This window comes from Chinchilla lanigera, unplaced genomic scaffold, assembly GCF_000276665.1.
Source record: "Chinchilla lanigera isolate Chin_1 unplaced genomic scaffold, ChiLan1.0 scaffold00014, whole genome shotgun sequence".
NCBI classification, from domain to species: domain Eukaryota; kingdom Metazoa; phylum Chordata; class Mammalia; order Rodentia; family Chinchillidae; genus Chinchilla; species Chinchilla lanigera.
Genome location: NW_004955415.1, coordinates 14111690 through 14133437, shown reverse-complemented (window position 1 = coordinate 14133437; position 21748 = coordinate 14111690). Strand labels below are relative to the sequence as shown.

At 54.1% G+C, this 21748-nt stretch overlaps 2 protein-coding genes across 2 annotated transcripts in view; one reads left to right on the top strand and one right to left on the bottom strand.

Annotated features, from left to right (window-relative positions):
• Slc4a11 (solute carrier family 4, sodium borate transporter, member 11) lies at positions 1-10417 on the top strand (the record flags this gene model as incomplete). The annotated part of the gene is given in 20 exon segments (XM_013512257.1): positions 1-17; positions 1449-1511; positions 3199-3363; positions 3450-3499; positions 3734-3965; positions 4036-4117; positions 4357-4480; positions 6563-6766; positions 6841-6934; positions 7038-7163; positions 7249-7362; positions 7443-7575; positions 7788-7861; positions 8284-8539; positions 8645-8751; positions 8835-9003; positions 9089-9262; positions 9427-9622; positions 9711-9880; positions 10002-10417. Coding segments are annotated over 20 exon segments (2620 nt in total), but the record flags the coding sequence as incomplete, so codon positions are not given.
• A 1045-nt stretch (positions 10418-11462) lies between these two features.
• Positions 11463-21748, bottom strand: part of Itpa (inosine triphosphatase (nucleoside triphosphate pyrophosphatase)) — a 15190-nt gene continuing 4904 nt past the window's right edge. Inside the window, exons 2-8 of the mRNA XM_005380786.2 lie at positions 20902-20959; positions 20748-20812; positions 20084-20157; positions 19006-19037; positions 17224-17339; positions 13039-13115; positions 11463-11928 (exon numbers count right to left, since the gene is read on the bottom strand). Coding sequence (XP_005380843.1) covers positions 11790-11928; positions 13039-13115; positions 17224-17339; positions 19006-19037; positions 20084-20157; positions 20748-20812; positions 20902-20959 — 561 coding nt within the window. The 3' untranslated portion in view covers positions 11463-11789. The remainder of the gene's footprint in view (positions 11929-13038; positions 13116-17223; positions 17340-19005; positions 19038-20083; positions 20158-20747; positions 20813-20901; positions 20960-21748) is intronic.

Below are 21748 nucleotides of genomic sequence, written 5' to 3'. Positions count from 1 at the left end.
TCGGCTGCAGCCGTGCGGTGGGTGCGGGAGCGCGAGGGCGCGGCGGGGAGGTCAGGCACCCGGGCGGGGTCGCGGAGCCATCGGGGACCGGAGAGCGCCCGCGGCGGGAGGGAGGGGCCCTGGGGCGGTCCGGAACCCTCGGCGTCTGGGCAAGGATGCGGCGGTGGGGGTCGGGCCGGGAAGCAGGCAGCGTGGAGCGGCGCCCGCGGAGCCTTCAGAGCTGGCCCGCTGCAGCCCGCGCCGCCGCTCCTGAGCTTCCGCGTGGTGTCCGGCACTGCCGGGGGCCCCACTGTGCCCCGCTCTGCCGGAGAAGTCCCCAGGAGGTCTGGGAGGCAGCCCGGGGCGCGAGTGGGAGAAGGATGCGCCCGATCCCCGCGCTTCCAGTCCCTGGCCCGCCGGCCACCCCGAGGCCCGACCCCACCGGCTCTGCGCGCCCCCTTCTGGGCCCGGCTCGGCTCCCACCTCGCGCCTCCGCCTCCCTCCACCCCAGCTCTCCGCCTGTGCGGGCGCCTTCCTCCGCGCACGCCACCCTCCTGTGTTTCCTTCCTTGCTCAGCTCGGCACAAACAGCCGGCCGGGCCGCTGCGGGGAGCGTGGTGCGTCCCATACCCCAAGTGTTCCCTCCGCACGCACTTGCCCCTTCTCTCCTCCACATCACCTGCTCCACCTGCCTGGTGCCCCGGAAGCGGTGATGCCCGGCGGAGGAGGCTGTTCCTTCGCCCCAAGTGCCCCGGTCGTGGGGACTGAGAGGGGTGCACGTGAGATGGGCGTTTGTGGCCCCCAGACCCGCACCGGGGCGGCCTGAGGGAGAGGAGCGGTGTGTGAGAGGACGCCCTGGCCCAGGTTTCAGACCGTAGCGCTGGAGAGGGAGAGACGGATTCTGTGCCCGCCCGCCCGCTCCGGTGGCCACGGGTGGATTCAGTCAGCGAAACCGGGATTCACGAACTGGGTGGTGTCAATAGCTTGGTGGAAAAAGCACCCTGAGAACTGTCTTCCTTGACCTGTCTGCACCCGGGCGGCCCCCAGCCGATGAGCGAGGAAATTTAGTAACTCAGATCAGGGCTGACTTTCCCTGACTCTGCAGGGCCCTTCCCCTGCACTGCTGTCCCTGCTCCGCTTCTCCTCTCCTACTGGGAACCGAACCTGGTGCCTTAGCGCTGAGCTACACCCCTCCCTGGTCCTGTTTTATTTTTTACTCTGAGAGCATCTTCCTAAACTGCTAAATTGTCCCGTTTGGGTTTGAACTTGTAATCCTCATCCTGCCTCAGCTTCCCAGAGTGCTGGGATTACAGGTGTGCATACCCACGACCGGCCCTTGCTGCTCTTGTTCCTGGCTGTGGGTCTGGGGGGAATCAGCAGGTCTGGCGTGCGGTGGGTTGCAAATGGGCACGGGAGATTGGCCAGGGCTGGTCCCTGGGGCTGGAGACAGTTCTTTGGCTTCTCTTGCAGAGATCACCTCTTTGGCCATGTCACAGAATGGAAGCCTTGAGGACTCTGGCGAGTACTTCTCAGGTATGTACATGAAGCTTGGCTGTCTCTAGGTGGCATGCCCACCTGTGTGTTGTGGCATTGGGCCCCTGGCTGTGGACCTGTGCTGGTGCTCGAATGCCTTTGTCCCTGCTTCGAGGAGGCCGTGATGTGGCAAGATCGGTGGCTCACACTGGCAGGTGCAGGGTCCTAGGAGGGCAGGCGACAGGCACCACCTGGTGTTCCCTCCCCTGTCCACTGTCTGGGTGGCCTCTGACCAAATGTTGAGTCTGCCCTCATCTCACCCCTCAAGCCCACCCAGCCCTGTGGGGAGGGGCTGCTTCATCCCTCTAAGGAGATCTAACCTCTCTGGGCATCAGTTGTCGCTGCTCACTCGGGTCTGGCTGCCCCCTGCATGTATCTTGAATGCCTGTTCCCCTTCTTGCTGCCTGTCCTGTGCCCAGCCCCAACCACCAGGGGGTTGTTAGTGCGTAGACCGAGGGTGACAAGCTCTCTCTCCCAGTGGCTGTCATTCACAGTGGAGGTGGGGGTGTGGCATCCAAGGAGCCCTGCAGACCTGGGCAGGCCCTTAACTAGATGTCTGAGAGCTGAGCCTGAGCAAAGGTAGCTCCCTAGGCAGGGAGAGAAGATGGCCACATGCAGGGCAGCATTGGGGAGTGGGGGGTGGATGGGTGGCAGAGCAGTGGCCTGGGCAGGTGGGGGTCGGGGCACCCAGGTGGCTGTAAACAAAGCAGGCCTGGAGTGGGGGCAGTGGGGATTTTCACAAGCTCAGCGGCAAAAGCGAGGACCACTTCTGAGCGAGAAGTTCTGGGCTATGGAGTCAGTGAGGCCTGGGGCTGGGGTCACCAGACCCTGAGCTGGGAACATGGGGATGTGCAGAGGAAACTGGCCGGCCGGGTGGAAGTGACTCAGGGTGAGTCACTGCCGGGCAGGTAGGCGTGCTGCTGACCTTGTCCCTGTCCCTGTCCTGCACAGGTGTTGGTTAGGCACCCCTTTTCCTGGAGTAGTCACTCCTGGGGACCATCGGACAGTCCTGGAAGAGGTGCTAGCCAAGCCAGAGAGCAGGGCCGGGAAGGCTTCTCAGAGGGGGAGATTCCCAGTGAGCCCTAAAGGCCAGGAGGGAGGGAAGCCTTCAGCTGGCTTGGGAGGACAGGAGCTGGCAAGCTTGGGGTGCTGGCCGCCTCCCCAGCGTGAGGGGTCAAGGTGGGGACAAAGACCAGGACTGAGCCTGAGGAAGTGGGGGGCAGCGGGAGCCACAGCAGGGCTCAGAGGAGAGAGGAGCATTTGCATGTCACCAGGGAGCCTTCCTGTGAGCCTTCACATTAAGCTATCCCCCTTTTTGTGTGCAAGTCTTGCTGAGGTGCCCAGGCTGGCCTCAAACTTGCAGTTCTCCTGCCTCAGCCTCCCAGGTAGCTGGGATTACAGACGTGCACCTTGTGATTGGCCCGAGGTTTGTGGCATGACACAGGAAGGGTCAGAACAGGGAACGATGCAGGGGCCTGATCCCAGCAGCTGAAGAATGTGGAAGTGCCTGAGCAGGGGCTCCTGCTGTGCATGCGGGCTCCACATAGGGGGGTCGGGCAGGACAGCAGGGCTCCCTCTGAGCCTGCGCGAGGTTTATCATTTCCAGAGTGGGGTGCTGGGGACCTGCGCCGTGGGCTTGGAGCCCCTCCTGGTGCGCAGCACTGGCCCTCGGGTCTCTTGGTGACAGCTCCATCCCCGAGTTACCTCAAGGATGAAGTCGATGACACCTCCGAGGTCCGAGAAGAGAGCCTGGGGGAGGAAGTGTTTGACACAGTCAACTCCTCCATTGTGTCTGGCGAAAGCATCCGCTTCTTTGTCAATGTCAGCCTCGAGATGCCGCCCTCTGTATCAGGTAGGGGGTGCCACAGGGACAGGCTAGGGGAGGGGCCCCACTCTAGCAAGCGAGCCCCAGCACCCTGAGCCTCCTCCCTTCTCCAGAAGGCGACGCGCTGTCCAGTGGCTGCGTGCTCCTGCACACATCCCGCAAGGTGAGGGCTGAGCCTAGTTGGGCGGTGGGAGGGAGCTGCTTCCCATGGGTCCCTCCTGCTGTCCCCTTCCCGAGCCCCCCAGAAGTTTCTAACAGGGACCTCAGAGCCCCCAGGCCAAGCCTTCTGTCCTGGAAAGGGGTCTTCATGCTGATGGACAGGGGCAGCCAGGGGCACCATGGAGGAGCGAGGCCCAGGAGGGACAGCAGTCTCATTCCTGGGCCTGTGGTCCCCCAGTACCTGAAGTTAAAGAACTTCAGGGAAGAGATCCGTGCGCACCGGGATCTGGATGGCTTCCTGGCCCAGGCCAGCATCATCCTGAACGAAACGGCCACCTCCCTGGATGACGTGCTGCGGACCATGCTGACCCGCTTCGCCCAGGACCCCAACCACGCTGAGCCTGACTGCAACTTGGAGCTCATCATGGCCAAGCTCTTTACAGATACGGGGGCCCCCACGGAGAGTAAAGGTGTGGCCCGCCCCCCCTGCCCTGCAGGGAGGTCCGGGGGTGCGGCTGACCCTCCCCTCTCTGTCCCTAGTGCACCTGCTGTCAGACACCATCCAAGGGGTCACGGCCACGGTCAGAGGGGTGCAGTACCAGCAGTCCTGGCTCTGCATCATGTGAGTTGCCAGCCACAACCCCCTTCCCCGCCCGTCACACTGGAGTCCAGTCTCCTGTCCCTGCCAAGGCTGCCCAGCCACAAGTGACCCAGCTCTGGCGACACCCAGTTTGGGAGGAGAGGGTCCATCATGCTGTTGAGCTTTGTTCTCCTGAGCACACGTCATCAGGGGCCACAGTCAGGGGTTCAGGGGGCAGCTCCTGTGGTGGCAGCTCTGTCTGTGTGTGTCCTTCCCTGCAGCTGCACCATGAAAGCCCTGCAGAAGCGGCACGTGTGCATCAGCCGCCTGGTTCGCCCGCAGAACTGGGGTGAGAACTCCTGTGAGGTCCGGTTCGTCATCCTAGTGCTGGCCCCACCCAAGATGGTGAGTGCGGGTCTGGGGGCTCAGGGGCCCAGGCCACCCCGGCCCCTTCTCCAAAGCATCTCTGAAGGCCTCCTGCAATGGCTATCCTTACTCTCTCCAGTGCTTTCTCAGACACTTCCTTGCTCGGTCCCTGTTGCATCCAAATTTCCTTAAAGGTCGCCCAAAATGTTGTCTACTTCTGGACTAAGCAGAAATGCTTTCTCCATGGCTATGATCCAAACATCATGGTCGTAGCCTTTCTCCGGCCTGCTCTCCCACCCTCATCCTCCTCCTTGTTGACTGACTTTAAGATTTGCCTGATGTTAAGACATCCCCTACTCTGTCTCGGCCATATGCTGCTCAGCGAGGGTTCTCTGCTTTTGTGGAGGCTAAAGCTGGTCATGTGTGGAGTCTTCCAGTAAAGGATTTTGAAATCTTGAATAGAGAATTATGAGACCCCCTTTGTAGGCCTTTTAGAGCTTTAACATTGAATCTTCTATGAGCTTGTTGGTCATGTGTTGGGGGCTGAACTGAGGACCTAGTGTGTGGAGGCAAGCACTCTACCGCTCAGCCACACCCTCTGCCCTGCATTAGCTCACTCCTTTCCTCTTTCCCTTCCTTCCTCTTTTCTTACTACTGGGGATTGAACCCAGGACCTCTGCACTGAGCTACATCCTCAGCCCTTTTTTTACTTTTTATTTTGAGGTGGTCTCCCTAAGTCTCTTAAGTTACCCAGGGTAGACTCATACTTGAAATCCTCCTGCCTCAGCCTCCCAGAGTGCTGGGATGACTGGGGGTGGGGGCTGTGCCACAACACCTGGCTCCATTAGCTTCTGGATGATTCTGCCTCTGCCTCTGGTTCAGGCTTCTTCCTTTGGCTTTCTCCAGGCAAAGGGAGTGCTAAGGAAATATCCCTCCCAAGGGTCTTGGAGACATTCTGTCTACAAGGGTACCAGGGAGAAAGGAAGCACAGCTCACAGTGACAGGGAGTGGCAGCTGGCAGAGTGGCCAGGATGGTGAAAGGAGCAGCAGTCTACAAGCTGGGTGCCTTAGGACAGGTCAACCAGCCTGTATGCTGGGCCTCTCCCCAGGAACGCAGGCTGCTCTGCCCCACGGGAGCAGAGCCCTGGGACAACAGCTCTGAGCATGACCCAGGGCAGGTGCTGCCTGGTTACCTGGGCTGGGGGTGAGCAGGTTGCTGAGCCGGATGCTTCATGGTTCATGGACACACTGAGCCTGGCCAATAGGCAAGAGACCAGGTGCAGTGGGCCTGGACCTCCTTTGAAAGTCAAATAACGAACAGAGTGCAGGTGGGGAGCTGGGGCTGATTAGGGAAATGTGCTCTGTTGTGGTTTTCTATCAGTGGTTTTTTTTTCTTTTTTGGTGGTGCTGGATATCAAACCCAGGGCCTTGCACATGCTAAGTGCTCTATGACTAACTATATCTCCATCCAACTTTTGTTGCTTAGGATGACTTGTGTCTGAATTTATAAGAAAAGTATTACAGTGGGGTTGGTGCCCTCCTGTAATCCAGGGTTCAAGAGTCTGAGGCAGGCGGATCACTGAGTTGGAGGCCAGCCTAGGCTATAGTATAGTGAGTTCCCATCCAGCCTGAACTACATGGTGAGATTCTGTCTTCAAAGAAAAGAAGCTGGGGGCCTGGGGATTTAGCTCAGTGGCACAGCGCCTGCCTGGCAAGTGTAAGGTCATGAGTTCGATTCCTAGTACTGGAAAAAAAAAAAAAAGAAAAGAAGCTGCACGTGGTGACACAGGCCTGTAATCCAGGGACTCAGGAAGCTGAGGCAGGAGGATTGTTGCGAGTTAGAGGCCAGCCTGGCCTACAAAATGAGCTCAAGGCCAGCCTGAACTGCATAGCAAGACCCTGTCTCAAAAAGACCAGAAAAGGAAAAGAAAAATATTACATTGGCACTTGTTCTAATGATCTAGTGAAAGGGTGGCCAGTGTAGCCCAGTGCCTGAACTTTGGGGACCACTGCCAGCTCCCAGGAGAGTCTTTGCCTCCTGCTGGGAGGTGCTATGCTTGCCAAGGCAGAGTGCTCTGTCCTTCGAGGGCTTCAGCTGTACTCTCCATCTCCTGTGTCCAGAAAAGCACCAAGACGGCCACGGAAGTGGCACGCACATTCGCCACCATGTTTTCAGACATCACCTTCCGCCAGAAGCTCCTGAGGACACGCACAGAGGAGGAATTCAAGGAGGCGTTGATGCATCAGAGACAGCTGCTCACCACGACCATACCGAGAGCAAATGGACACGGCAGAGGCTCCTTCCACGCCCACAGACACCCACAGGTATGGACAGGCAGAGGTGGGCACAGCAGGAGGGGCCTGGGCGCCAGGATTAACACGTGTTGCTTCTCTCCCAGCCCCCAAAGTGCAAGGACTTTTTCCCCTTCGGGAGGGGAATCCGGGAGGACATCGTGCGCAGGTTTTCCGTGTACTCACAGGACTTCACTGATGGTATGAGGCCTCGCTGCCTGCCTGGTTCAGCCTTTCAGGCCTCAGGACCTTGTGTGTCCGTCCTGCCTCCCCAACAATCCTCTTGCCCACCCCTCTTTCCTAGGCATCATCGGGAAAAGCAAGGCTGTGGGGAAATACATCACCACCACCCTGTTCCTCTACTTTGCCTGCCTCCTGCCCACAATTGCGTTTGGGTCCCTGAATGATGAGAACACAAATGGGGCCATTGGTGAGGGCCTTGGGCCTGGCAGGGCTGGGCCGTGCTGGGCAGGGCTGGGTGCCAGCTGTGTCCGCCTGACCTCCCACCTCTGCAGATGTGCAGAAGACCATAGTCGGCCAGAGTATCGGCGGCTTCCTGTATGCGATCTTCTCCGGGCAGCCACTGGTGATTCTGCTGACGACTGCGCCCCTGGCCATCTACACCCAGGGTGCAGTGGGGGTTGAGGCGGGAGATGGTACCCAAGACCCTAGATCCCTGCTGGGACCTGACCGTGTGTCCTGCCCACAGTGATCCGTGTCATCTGTGATGACTACAATCTGGACTTCAATGCCTTCTACGCATGGACAGGCCTGTGGAACAGTTTCTTCCTGGCCCTCTATGCCTTCTTCAACCTCAGTCTGGTCATGAGTCTTTTTAAAAGGTGACTGGTCTTTTCCGTGCTCTGGTTAGCTGCATGCCAGCCTCCGAGGAGCTGGAACCCTGAGAAGGCAGTGTCCCCACGTACCCCTGCACCAAGAGACTGGGGTGGGCCAGGCCTGGGCCCTGGTCATTTTTTAGGGGGCCACACAGAGGCTCAGGGAACCTCACCCCCAACAACACACCCATCTCATGAGGCACATTACCCCCTGGCAGGTCGACGGAGGAAATTATTGCCCTGTTCATTTCCATCACGTTCGTGGTGGATGCCGTCAAGGGCATGGTCAAAAGTGAGTGCAGAGCTGGCAACCCCTGCTGAGCGGGGCTGGGGACTCCGGGCGGGGGACTCCGAGCTGGGGCCTGACAGGCTGACAAGGAGTCAGGCTAAGGCTGCTCCCACCCGGGCACTGGCTGGCAGGGCTGCCCAGGCAGGGTCAGAGATGGGGTCAGAGGCACCGAGCAGGTGTGATGGCATTTCAGAGCGGGAACAGGGACAGTAGCAGAGCTGTGGGGACAGTGGGTGGGTGAGCAGGTCAGTGGGGTCTTGGCTGACAGGCCAGTTTCCCCGACTTCCTTCTCCCTCCAAGCCTTCTTCTCCCTCAGGGCCTCTCCCCCTCCTTGCCCTCCCTGGGCCCCCACCCCACATTCAGAAGGGTGCTGAGCCCCGACCTCTCAGAGCTCAGAGGCCGAGGCCTGTTGGTCTGCTCCACAGTCTTCTGGAAGTACTACTACGGACACCACCACATGAAGAGGACTTCACTCCTGGTGAGCCCAATGGGTACGGGCGCCACCCTCAACTCCAGCTTCCATGCCGCCCTCAACACCAGCTTCCTGGCCAGCCCCACTGAGCTGGACGCCTTCAGCAGCCTGGGCGCTGCGCACTCTGGCCAGGCGACCGCAGTGCTCAGCCTCCTCATCATGCTGGGCACGCTCTGGCTGGGCTACACCCTCTACCAGTTCAAGAAGAGGTGAGGGCCTGGGGTACGGGGAAGGACTGGGGTACGGGGAAGGACTGGGGTACGGGGAGGGACTGTGCGGCTCTCGGGCCGCACTTACCTCACTGCCCACCGCAGCCCCTACCTGCACCCGTACGTGCGCGAGGTCCTGTCCGACTGTGCCCTGCCCATCGCAGTGCTCACCTTCTCCCTCCTCAGCTCCTACGGCTTCCAGGAAATTGAGAGTGAGTTGGGACCTGTGGTGGGTGGAGGCAGCCTGTACATGCTCCCGGGCTGCTGGCTGAGCAGGAGCTTGTCCCCTGTGCAGTGAGCAGGTTCCGCTACAACCCCAGCGAAAACCTGTTTGAGGTGGCACAGATCAGCTCGCTTTCTCTGGAGGCCGTCGGCAGTGCCATGGTCCTCGGCTTCCTGCTCTCCCTGCTCTTCTTCATCGAGCAGAACCTGGTAGCTGCCTTGGTCAATGCACCAGAGAACAGGTATGGGGGCGGAGGACAGGCTGAGCTAGAGCTCTGCGCCCTGCAGGCCAGCGCGGCCCTGTCCACATGTGCCCATCTGCTGCAGGCTGGTGAAAGGCACTGCCTACCACTGGGACCTCCTGCTCCTTGCCATCATCAACACAGTGCTGTCCCTGTTTGGGCTGCCTTGGATCCACGCCGCCTACCCCCACTCCCCGCTGCACGTGCGGGCCCTGGCGTTAGTGGAGGAGCGAGTGGAAAACGGGCACATTTATGAGACGTGAGTGCAACAGTGACCCTGGGCAGCTGGGGCTAAGCCACATGGCCTCAGCGCTGGGGGTTGGGTTATATGTGACCCAGGGAGGGCTGTGGCTTGGGGGATGAGGGTCCCAAGGTGAAGCAGCCTCGGGACCACGCGTGGGCGCCTGCGCCTGCGCCCTGCAGGATTGTGGATGTGAAGGAGACCCGGCTGACGTCGCTAGGCGCCAGTGTGCTAGTGGGGCTGTCCTTGCTGCTGCTGCCCTTCCCGCTGCAGTGGATCCCCAAGCCCGTGCTCTACGGCCTCTTCCTCTACATCGCGCTCACCTCCTTAGACGGCAACCAGCTCTTCTCTCGTGTGGCCCTGCTCCTTAAAGAACAGGTTGGTGCCTGGCGGGGGGCGGCGGGTGGGGCGGGAACGGACAAGGCACATAGCTGTCCCTGCCCACATTGGTCATTGCCGCCTGCAGACATCGTACCCGCCCACACACTACATCCGGAGGGTGCCCCAGAGGAAGATCCACTACTTCACGTGCCTGCAGGGCATGCAGTTGCTGCTGCTCTGCACCTTTGGCATGAGCACCCTGCCCTACATGAAGATGGTCTTCCCCCTCATCATGATTCTCCTGATTCCCATCCGGTACGGCGGGCGGGCAGTGGGCAGGAGGGGCAGCCCAGGGCTGTGGTGTGTGGGCTGGGCGCCTGCTGCCTTCTCTCGGACCGTCCACGGTTCACTTCCTGCCTCTCCCTCCTGCACCTAGGTACATCCTGCTGCCCCGAATCATTGCAGCCAAGTACCTGGACGCCATGGATGCAGAGCACTGCTCCTGACCAGCAGGCTCCGGCCACACCTCTGCCAACCTCCCCAGCCACCACCGCAACTGTGAAGGGAGGTGTGGGGGTCTGGGCTCTCACGGGGGACTGTGTCTGCACAGGCAGCTCACAGGCCCCGGCACCTCGGCACGGGGGGTTCAGTGCTCCATGCTCCCCCTCTGCACATTAGCCTTCAGCTTCAGGTCAGGAACGCTGCTGGGGCAGTTTCTGTCCAGGGTGGGGCTAAGCAGGGTGGGTTTTCTTTTGATAAAAGAGTCGATGCCAGGAGAGAAGCCATTTCCTTGATTGTATAAGGAACGCACTGTGGACACATTAGAGAATAAAGCTCCTGTTTCTATCCTTCTCCGTGTGTCACCCCCATCCCAGGGGGAGTGAATGAGAGGGGCTGTTTGTTGAGTGGCACCTGTGGGTGGTCGCTGCACCCTACACAGTGGACATTGGCCCAGCAGTGGAATGCGGACAGTCCAGCAGGGAGGCCTTTGTGCTGCAATACCTGCCGAGCAAGTTCTGGAACCGGCATGAGGGACAGTGGGGTGCTGTGGCTGCGGGGCAGGGCATGGGCACCCTGCACAGAGCAGTGACAGGGTGAGGCCGGAGGGGAGAGGGAGAGCAGCAGATGCCAGCATGCGGGGACTGGTCTGGTGGCCGTGGTTGGCCAGGGTCTACGACAGTGACAGCCAGAACACCTGGCTCACTCTGGGTTGACAAATGCCCCCCGGACTGAGATATTTTGGATTAAGGCAGTGGAAGGAGGGATCTGATACTCTGAAAACAGAAAAGGGACTAATACCTAAAATATGCAAATAATTCTAGGAAACCAGTAAGAAAAAGGACAGTAACTCTAGAGACCATGGCTTCAAACGGGGAAGAGGGAATTAAAGAGCTAACAGGGAAGGCGAGATGCTGGAACCCCTCTGTCGGGGTGGGGTGTAGCTCTGTGGTACAGCACTTGCCACGTGTGCACAAGGCCCTGGGCCTGATCCCAGTGTGGCAAAACACAGAGGCAAAAAACACTTGGTAATCACCCTGAAGTGAATGTATTCGCTATGTTTTGCAAACTCATACTAAAGAAAAAACCTTCATAATCAAATAAAAGCTAAAAAAGAAAGAAAAAAGGTTTACCAGCTGGCGAAAGTCAGAGGCTGGCATTGCAGAAAAAGACAGGGCCCTAAGGCCTCTTGTGTTTGGATGCAGGGCAGGGAGTTGGATTCTGCTCCAATGTGGGGTAGGGAGGGACAGCCCAAAAGAAAGAAGAGCAGAGAAGATACAACACGCCACCCAGCAAGGGCAGGCAAACACCCTTGACACAGCCCTGCCCTTGTCTGACACCCCCACTGAAAAGGCTTCCTGCACCTGTCAAAGGGGACAGACAGCAGCCTGAGGCAGGGTTCAAAGCAAATACATCCAGTTTATTTTGGAAACAAGTTCCTTCCGGAATTTTTATTTGCTGCATTTTAAAAACATCAAGGCTGTTTTTACCCAGTTCTTCCCCAAACCTTCAATCCTGCCAAGACTTTTTCTTTTGTTTGTTTGCCAAGATTGGTTTTATCACTCGGTCCTGACCTGGAGGCTATAGGAGTTATCTCTGAATTCCTGAGGACAAGACTGGTGTCAGCCTACCCAGAATGTCTGTGAACTGAGCCTCAGCTCTTCCAGCCCAAAGCAAAGCTGGTTCCACACCCCCACTGAATGCCTGACCGGGAGGGAGTTCCCAGCTAGCTCTCCCCAGACCCCCGGCCTGAAGCACCTCCTCCAGCCCCAGGAGTCAGGCTGTGGAAGTACTGCTGCAGCTCCAGGAGGGCTCGGAAGCGATGGGAGATGGCATTCTTCTCCGCCTTGGGCATCTCAGCATACCTGAGGGGTCACAGTAGCACCTCAGAACAGGGAGCCCAGACCGCAGGAGGATGTGTACCCCAGCCCAATCCAATCCCACAGCCAAAGCTCAAGGGCCTCTTAGGCCACTGGCTCTTGCCAACTAGTTAATTTTTTAAAATTGTTGACAATTTAAAATTCTTTAGATAGAAAAACCATATAAATGAGCACTGAGGGATAGTAAACCCGCTCCACTGTGTCCAGTTATTAAGGGAAGCTGGGGACAGGGATGAGCCGCATGTTTGCTCAGCTTTGTTATCTGTTGACAGGAAGCACTGGGGCCTGACAGCACAAACACAGCAGCCTCTTCTAATGCACTGGGTGTGTGAGTGGGGAGGCAGATGACAGCAGCTGGCCACAGGCCTGTCCTCCAGACCAGGGCTCCAGTAAGGTGAGAGTCCACCCGTGCCTGGGGCTTTGGACACTCACCACGCCATACAGTAGCACTGGCCCCATAATGCTGTGAAGTTCATCACAACCGAATAAAAATGAACTCTGTTCCTTGGCTTAGTTCCCTTTCAGTTGCTCCATGCCACACATGGCTAGTGGCCACCGGACGGTGCAAAGAAAGCATTTCTAAGTGTCACCAAGGCTCATTCCTTAACAGTGCTGTTTCACAATGTCCTCCACCCTGTGAAGCCCTGGGCTGTGGGGCCTCAGGGCCTCTCCAGCCGAGGAAGCCTGATTCCCACAAACAAGAGGGGTTTAGCATGAAACCCTGAGAATACCTGGTACTGTGGAGTTTAAAGTCCCTACCAGAGGCCACTCAAGTGTGAACATTTTGCTAATGTAGATAAAACTGGTCAGAGAATAATCTTATACAACTGTTGGGTTTCTACGCATTGATAAGCCAAGGCCAGAGAGGGAAAGCCATTGCCCACATTGCTGCTCTGGGGCGAGCTGCAGCCAGAGCCCAGGATGCCCAGCTCCGCCTGTCACGGACAGGGCCAACCAGATTCCTTGTGTCCACCCAGCAGAGCTGCCCTCAGCTGGAACAGCACCCTTAAGGCCCGCCCTGCCCATATCCCTATGCCTGTACTGGGCAGGGCGCCCACCCAACCCATGCCCCAGGGAAGAAATCGGGGCTCTTACGTCTGCTCATATCCATCAGGCTGAAAGCAGGGGTCCCAGCCAAAGTCCCGGCAGCCTCGGGGAGCTACAATCTGGCCCTGCCACAAGAAAGGGGGACAGGTATGTAACTGGGCTCTAGGGGGGTGGTCTGAGTTGGGCTAGTTTGTGAAATTAATTAAATCTGATAGTTCAAGGGGTGCATAGTGCTAACATTTGCTGCATACATAAATAAAATGCAGAGCAGGGCCAGACATGGTGGTGTGTGCCCGTACTCCCAGCACTCCAGGACACGGAGGCAGGAGAATCACAAGGCCATGCGTAGCCTGGTTAATTTAGCAACTTCATGAGACCCTGTCCCAAAATTTAGCTAATTAAAAAGCGCTGGGGATGTAGCTTTGGGTAAAGGCCCTGGATTCAATCCCTAGTATTGCAAAACAAAACAACCACTGGGCATGGTGGTGCACTCCTGTAATCCCAGCACTCGGGAGGCTGAGGCACGAGGATGGTTGCAAGTTCCAGACCAGCCTGGGCTACAAAGTGAGCTAAAGGCTGGCCTGAACTGCATACCGAGACCCTGTCTCAAAAAAAAAAAAGAAAAAAAAAAAAATCAGGACATACAGGGAGGAACTATGAACTTGCTTGGTCCACTAACACCTCTGGGGCCACCCTCCCTCTCTACACTTTTGATAAATTGTGACCTCATTTAAGAATGAGGTCAAGCCAGGCATAGTAGTGCACGCTTGTAATCCCAGCACTCGGGAGGCTGAAGCAGGAGGATCATTGCAAGTTCGAGGCCAGCCTGAGTGACACAGTGAGTTCAAGGCCAGCCTGAATTACATAAGAAGATTCTGTCTCAAAAAACAAACAATAACAAAACAAGGAATGGGGCTGGTGATGTAGAGCACTCACAAAGTTTGATCTCTAGCACAGATAAGTGTGTGTATGTGTGTGTGTGTGTGTGTGAGACAGACACAGAGAGAGAGAGAGGGAGGGAGGGAGAGAAAGAGACAGCTCTGATGATGTAATAAATCCAGGAGCTCAAGAAATACCAGCTATTGGCAGGAGAGGAGGCACAAACGTGTAACCCCAGCACTAAGGAGGCTATAGCAAGAGGATCAAAAGTTTGAGCCCAGCCTGAGCAAATCGGGCGACTTAGCAAGACACTATCTCAAAAATTTTAAAAAGAGCTGGGAATGCAGTTTAGTATGGAGGACCAGGGTTCGATCCCCAGTATTGTGGAGAAAAATAAAATAAAATAAAAAGCTAGCCCTTTCACCCTCTAAATACTGGCTATAACGGGTAAATTCCAATATAAAAGGCCACAAAGAAAACAAATTATAGTCAAATGCCCCGAAATATCATTTTGTCATCAAAGTTAAAAAGAAACATCTAATTTAAAAAATATAGGGCAAGGCCCAGGATATAGCTCAGTACACAAGTGCCTGCCTGGCAAGCACAAGATTCTAATTCCCAGTACCAAAAAAACCCATAAAAACCCAAAAAGAACAGGGCTTGCCAGATGTGGTGGTGCACACCTATAATCCCAGCACTGAGCAGGCTGAGGCAGGTGGATCACTGAGAGTTTGAGGCCAGCCTGGGCTAAACAATGAAACCCTGTCTCAAACACACACACACACACACACACACACACACACACACACACGCGCAAACACACAGGGCTTGAAGGTGTAGCTCAGCAGTGCGCTGCTTGTCTAACTTATGCAAGTCCTGGGGTTTAATCCCCAGCACTGAAAAAACAGAAAGAAAGAAAGAAAGAAAAAACTTCAAGAGTCAAATGTGGCACATGCCTTTGAACCCAGCACTCAAGAGGCTGAGGCAGGAGGATCACCATGGGTTTGAGGCCAGCCTTGGGTTACATAGTGAATTCAAGGCTAGCTTGAATTAGAGCAAGACCCTGTCTCAAACAAACAAAAAACTCCTCCAAGAGTGGTGGTGGACAATGGGGATTAGCCACATAAACGCCAAGTCATGCAGAGCCAAAAGCAGATTCTGCTTCTGCTAATAGGGAGCTGTGTGACCATGGCTAATTACTAAACTATCCTGAGTCTTACCCATGCGACAAATGTTTTCTGACTGATGCAGTGGCCCAGACAGTGTTCTCAACCCTAGGTTCCCACCAAACGTAGCCTTCCCCTCCTGCAACAGATGTCAGAGCCCAGCAGACATGACCCTGGTAAACAAATTAATGACTGCCAAACACAAAATGCCTTGGAGGGGACCCTCGGGGTGCTGCACTCCAGGACAGCAGGATGGAATGCCTTGGGGTTGACTTAGTCCAGAAGCCCAGTGACTGGCTACATCCAGGGCTGCAGCAAGAACATTCCAGGCACCAGACGCAGCTGGTATGCAGATTCCAAAATGGGTACGGTGTGGCATGCATGAGCTGCTGAAAGGACAATGCTAGTATGGACAATGGGTGTCCAGAGTGTCACCGTGGACAATGAATACACAGGGAAAGCAGGACAAGATGAACACACAATCCCTCAGGAGGGATAGGGGTTGGCACACAACCAGGGCAAGCACCAGAGCAGGAACAACAGGGCATGGTAGGGGGCACAGTGACACAGGCGCTGTCACAGGGAGGCCGCTGCCTAGTTGCTCTGCAGCGAGTAGGCCCACACCTAAGTGGACATTTCTGGGAAAGCAGCAGAAAATTACAACTAATCTTTAACAATTTAACCAGACACCATGACCCAGCAATGCTGCTCCTGTGTATATGTCCTCAAAAACTGAAAACAAAATCGTGACTGTGATTGTGTATTATTCACAATCTAAATGTCATTGGCAAATAATAGGCAACAAAACATAGTCTATGCATACAATGGAATATCCTTCAGCCTTAACATCCTAGAAAACTGTTGTGTTACCACGCGGATGGAGCTTGAGAACATTATGCAAAGTGGAGTGAGCCAGTCACAAAAAGACAAATACTGTATCACTCCACTTTTATGTGGCATGTGAAGTGGTGAAACCCTCAGAGGAAGTAGAATGGTGGTTGGTAGGGGCTGGGGCAGGGAGGAAAGGGAAGTTGTTCAATGGGTAGTTTCAGATTTGCAAGACCAAAATGTTCTGGAGATTTGTTGTCCAACAGTACGAATACTCTTTTTCCCCTCTGGAACCGGGAATCAAACTCACGACCTTGTGCTTGCCAGGCAGGCGCTGTGCCACTGAGCTAAATCCCCAGCACCCAGTATGAATATTCTTAACACTACTGTATGCACATGTAAAAATGGTGACGATGGTAAATTTTGTAATTTTTTTTTTTGTGATATGCTTTTTACAACCATTAAAAAAAAAAAAAAAAAAGAAAGAAAAACTTGGGCTGGGGAGGGGTATAGCTCAGTGGTACAGTGTCTGCCTGGCAAGCACAAGGTCTTGAGTTGGATTCCCAGTACCAAAACAACAACAACAAACCAAACTTATCCAGACCATGAAGTATCTGTGGACAGCCCCACGGGGAACCCTGGATTTGATTGTGGCAGCAGGAACTGAGCATCGACAAGCCAGAAGCTGAGCAGCTGGGAGGTGGTCTGGACCTGGAGAAAAGCACCCAACGCTAAGGGCCTGGCAGGGTGTGCTGAATGGCAACTGGGGAAGAACTATGCTTTCCTGAAGAATTAAAACACTAGGCTGCAGGTGTAGCTCAGTGGTAAAGCACTTGCTTAGCATGTGCAAGGCCCTGGGCTTGGTCCCCAGCACCAAAAAGTAGTAACAATAAAACTAAATTCAAATTATATGTAAACATGAAAAGTGAAGGGAGGTTGTACTTTGGCAGATGGACAGGAAATTTGAGAGGGGTGAGGTCTGGGCTGTAGATGTGGCTTTTCTGTCTTGCTTTCTGAGGCAGGGTCTTCCCGTGTAGCCCAGGCTGGTCTGACACTATGTAGCCCAGGTTACCCTTGAACTCTCTATCCTCCTACCTCAGCCTCCAGAGGGCTGTGCTTATAGGTGTTGTGCCACCAGGCAGCTTTGGGAATGATTACCTTCAGTCTTACCAGCACATAGGGACAAAGCTCGAGATGCATCAGGCTTGGGAGCTGTTAGCCAGCAGCTTCAGGAGTCAAACAGATTTAGCGGCCCTGGGCGCCCTTTCTGGACAGTCTTGCAGAGGTCCCTGGGCCTTTTGCCCAGGCCATAGCGGCCTCTGGCGGCAAGCGGGAAAACAGCACCTGAGCGGCCACTCACCGAGGTACGGCCCCTGAATAGGCGCACAGGCTCGCTGGGGTCCCCAGTGCTGAGCGCGAACGTGCAGAGAGCATAAGCTGACTTATCCTCGAAGCCGGCCAGGAGCTGGTGCAGCCCTGTGAGCAAGAAAGGAGAGGGTTCAGCGCGTCCTTGCTGCCCAGCACTCTCCCTCAACACCACCATCCCCACCCCGACCCCTTGATGGGAAAGGCATCCCCAATCCAGATTAACGTGGATGGGAGGGAGGCTGAAATTGTAGGCTCTGGGATGAGGTTTTGTTAAATAAGAAAATCAACCAATATAGTGTGGACTTGTTTGATTCCTGAGAAAAGGGAACCGATTGTAAAAAAGTACTTTGGTTACAACCAAGGAACTCCCCAGCCAGTTACGCAACACTGAGAAATTAGCTGGAGGTGTAGGTGGCGGCAGAATATCTGCTCAGTGTGCTTGAGGCCCTGGGCTCAGTCCCCAAAACCAGAACAACCAACTAAGATTATGCGTATTACCAATCATACCTGTGTATCTTTTTTTTTGGTTTTTTTGTTTTGTTTTGTTTTGTTTTTGTTTTTTTGAGACAGGGTCTCGCTATGTAGTTCAGGCTGGACTTGAGCTTACTTTGTAGCCCAGGATGGTCTCAAACGCGCAATGAACCTCCTGCCTCAGCCTCCCCAGTGCCGGGATTACAGGCGTGCACCACCACACCCAGCTCATACCTGTGTATCTTTACATAAAAAGGAACTTGTGCTGATAAACTGAATGATGGAGGCAGGGTCATTATCCTTTTTTAAAAAATTGACAAATAAGGGTCTGGGGATATAGCTCAGTGGCATAAGTGCCTGCCTGGCAAGCGCAAGGTCGTGAGTTTGATCCCTGGTACCGTTAAAAAAAAAAAAAAGAAAGAAAGAAAAAAAATTGACAAATAATTGTATATATTTATGGGGTATTGGTGTTTTTTATTTTTGTGGTACTGGGGATTAAACCCAGACCTCCACACTGAGCTACATCCCCAGACATTTTTCATGTTTTATTTTGAGAAAGGGTCATGCTAAATTGCTAAATTGCCCAGGCTGGGCTTGAACTTGCAATCCTTCTGCCTCAGCTTCCCAGAGTGCTGGGACCAGAAGTATGCAGCACCATGCTTGAGATTATTATTCTACTCTATTTTATGACCTTCCATATTTGACATACTCTGCATTTCTTAAAAGCACACTTAGAGGGAATGTTCTGGATGTGAGTGCAACCTGGTTGCAACATTTATCACTCCACTGGTTACAGGGTTGGCCCAGCTGATGTGGCTGGCTAAGCAGGTGTCCCCTTCCTTCCTCGATGCTCTGCGTATCCCTCCTGAAGCTCCACCTGTGGCTGACTGAAGAGGATGCCTTTCTCGACAGAGGACCATTCTTTGGTCTGGGATATATGAGGAGCTGGGCTCTCCTGCTAGAACCTCCAAGTAGTCCTAAGAGGAAACAGTATGGCCTGCATCTGTGGGTGGCTGGAACAAACTGCTGGGGCCTAGGAGGGTAGTCCCCTCCCCCAATCCGCAGTCCAGGCCCTGTTTGAAGCAACTGCAGGCAGTCACTAGGGGCAAGTCCTCCCTGAGACGCAGAATCAACTACAGCCGCCTGCCACCTCTTCTCAATGTTCTCTACTACGAGTCAAGGTTATAGAAGGGAGGCTCAACAATGGCAGCTAGGACCTCAGATTTCCTGGTCCCTGGTGGAAGGCCACCTGGGGATTATCAATTCCCTACAGAGCCAAGGGAAGAAAAAATGGGAATATTACCTTCAGGCTTTAGCTTCTCCAGAAACCATTTTCTGCAAAAGAAATAAAGAAGAGTCAGAGGTCTCACACAGAAGAAACTTCCTATAGGATCAGAGCTCCAGGACAGCCAAGGGGAAATGAGAAGGAATGTTTTAAATCAAAACCTACAGAAACAATCCAGGCTAGAGGTGTGGGGGGAAAGCATGTGCTTAGCAGTATGTGTGAGGCCTTGAGTTCAATGTCCAGCACCAGAGAGAGACAGAAAAATCACCTAATAGGAAAAAGCAAATGGAGGCAAACATGCAATGCATAGAAAAAAATCAATAAACAAAGGCTTCAACCTCATTTGGTAACTAGGGAAATGCAAAATCAAACTACATGTGATAACACTATATCCTCCAAATTGCCAAAATTGTGGAGACAGGGTCTCATTATGTAGTTCAGGCTGGCCTTGAACTCACTACGTAGCCCAGGTTAGTCTCAAACTTTCAGTGATCTTCCTACCTCTGCCTCCTGAATGCTGGGATTACAGGTATGTGCCACCATACCCGGCTCAAACTGCAAATTTAAAAACTCATAATATACTCAGTGCTAGAAAGGATGTGAAGCAATATGTACTACAGATACAGGTATATACAGGTAAATGAACTAGTCATCCAAAAGTCAGAGATATATATTCAAAACAAGCAATGGCACTTCTGTACATACATCCCACTCCAAGGGACTTCAAATTGGGTTATCTGTATTCTAAAGAGACACAAAAGACCTTCTAAGGGGGACCCAGGGTACTGGATAATTTTAAGGAAATCAGTTTTCAGATCTTAACTTCCTTATTCCCTTTCCTGAAATTGATCTGCCCACAATGTACCTCTGAAACTGAGCGGGTTTCCCTCTTCTCTATCCACTTACACAATCACATTCTCACACTTTACAAAAGAAAGTCACACCTCTCCTGTATCCCTAATTCTTTTCTGGGACAACTGAAATACTGATGTTGATGCCAAGACAGTGAATGATCCACAGTATCAGGTAACTAATCATTTTGCATTCCAGTGGTTTGTGACGGAGGCCCCACAAAGGAGTTCATGGGGACACTCACATGTAGGGACCAGGAAGGCCGCCGAGGGCATTGAAGCACAGACAGGTATCCTCCACCAGGACGGGCCCCTGCACCTGCAGCACAAGGACACGCAGTCCTGAGACCTGTACCCACAAGCAGGCTCCATCCCTGCCCGGAAGCCCCAGGCCACCGAGGCTGAGCCTAAGCCCACAGCTAGCTGAGATCTGTAGCAGAGGATCGTCATGGCCACAGGCCCAGCCCTCTCTATCTTCATTGTAGAGACAGGGACACCAGGCACTGGCAGGTGTGCAGCTTGTTCCTGACACACCGTGGAAGCATCGGGACCCACAACTGGGCAGCCTGACTTTCACACTACGCTCTCAGTTTACAAAGATGTGTCAGTGCAGGAGTGGGTGGGGAGAGAGTGTACATGCGGATTTATGCACTTCAGCTAGGGAGGCTGTGGGTGGACAGAGGGAAGCCATGCATGTGGAGGGGGTATCCTGGGGGAGACAATCCACAGTCAAGGTAGGGACAAGAAGGCAGTATCCCAAGGCCAACATTAACTGAACCTAGCCTAGCTAGGCCTGAACAGGTCCTTGAAGTCACAACAAACTACCCCTCTATTGCACTCTGCTGTTCCCAGCAGCACAGGGAGCACCAGTACAAGAAAACTGAGTGGGAACTGGCAGGGGATAAGCACCTGGCGCGCAGCCTCCCGACACTTCTGTATGGAAATCTCATCTGGTTCACCCTGGTACTCCGGCACTTATCAGGAAAACAGACACAGAGTCAGGTTATGGGGGGGACAGAGAAATGGAACAATCTTTTAAAAATAAAACAAAACAGAGACATACGGTCAATTTTCTGTGCCACCAATGTGCATGGAAACTTATCTCCTAGAATCTGAATGACCTGTGCCAAAATGAAAGAAAATTGATTACCAAGTGTTAGTAATTCTCCATTACTATGTGGACTGTCATCCACCTTTCTCATGAGCTAACTCTCTGGTCAGTCCCCTAAAGCATACCAGGTAAAGCTGAGCATGTGGTGCATGCCTGTAATTCCAACACTTGGGAGGCTGAGGCAGAAGGATCACTGTGAGTTCCAGCCTGAACTACATAGTGAGACTTGTCTCAAAAAGACAGACAGAGAGACAGAGAAAGCAAAAAAGCACACAAAGTCAAGTCCGTGAGCTTCCCCCCAGCCAGCCAGCACTTGTCACCTACCACTCTGTCCCTTCCTACTTCAGGTCTCTGCCTCTACTACTCCCTCCCTCACCCCATCTAGCCACCCTCTCTATGCTCTACCATCCTCCTAGGCCCGGAACACCCCTATCAGAAGCTGCTCAGAATTCAGGAGAACTATGAACCTGGATGGGAAAAAAATCCTTTGTTTTTTATGACCACTAATTGAAACTTATCTTCTTTTCAGTTATGAATACAGGTAACAAATAAATAGTATTGACAGTTCTTGTGACTTTTTTTGTTTTGTTTTTGAGACAAAGTCTCACAATGTAGTCCAGCTGGCCTCCAACTTTTGGTGATGCTCCTGCCTCAGCCTCCCAAATTCTAGGATCACATGTCTGCTACCACACCTGGCTCATACAGCTTTTACACCATTAAAATCACAGATGCTGTCATGCTCCATTATAACTACCGTCTAGATCTCAAAATGTTGCAAGGGAGACAGGAAGAAAAAAAA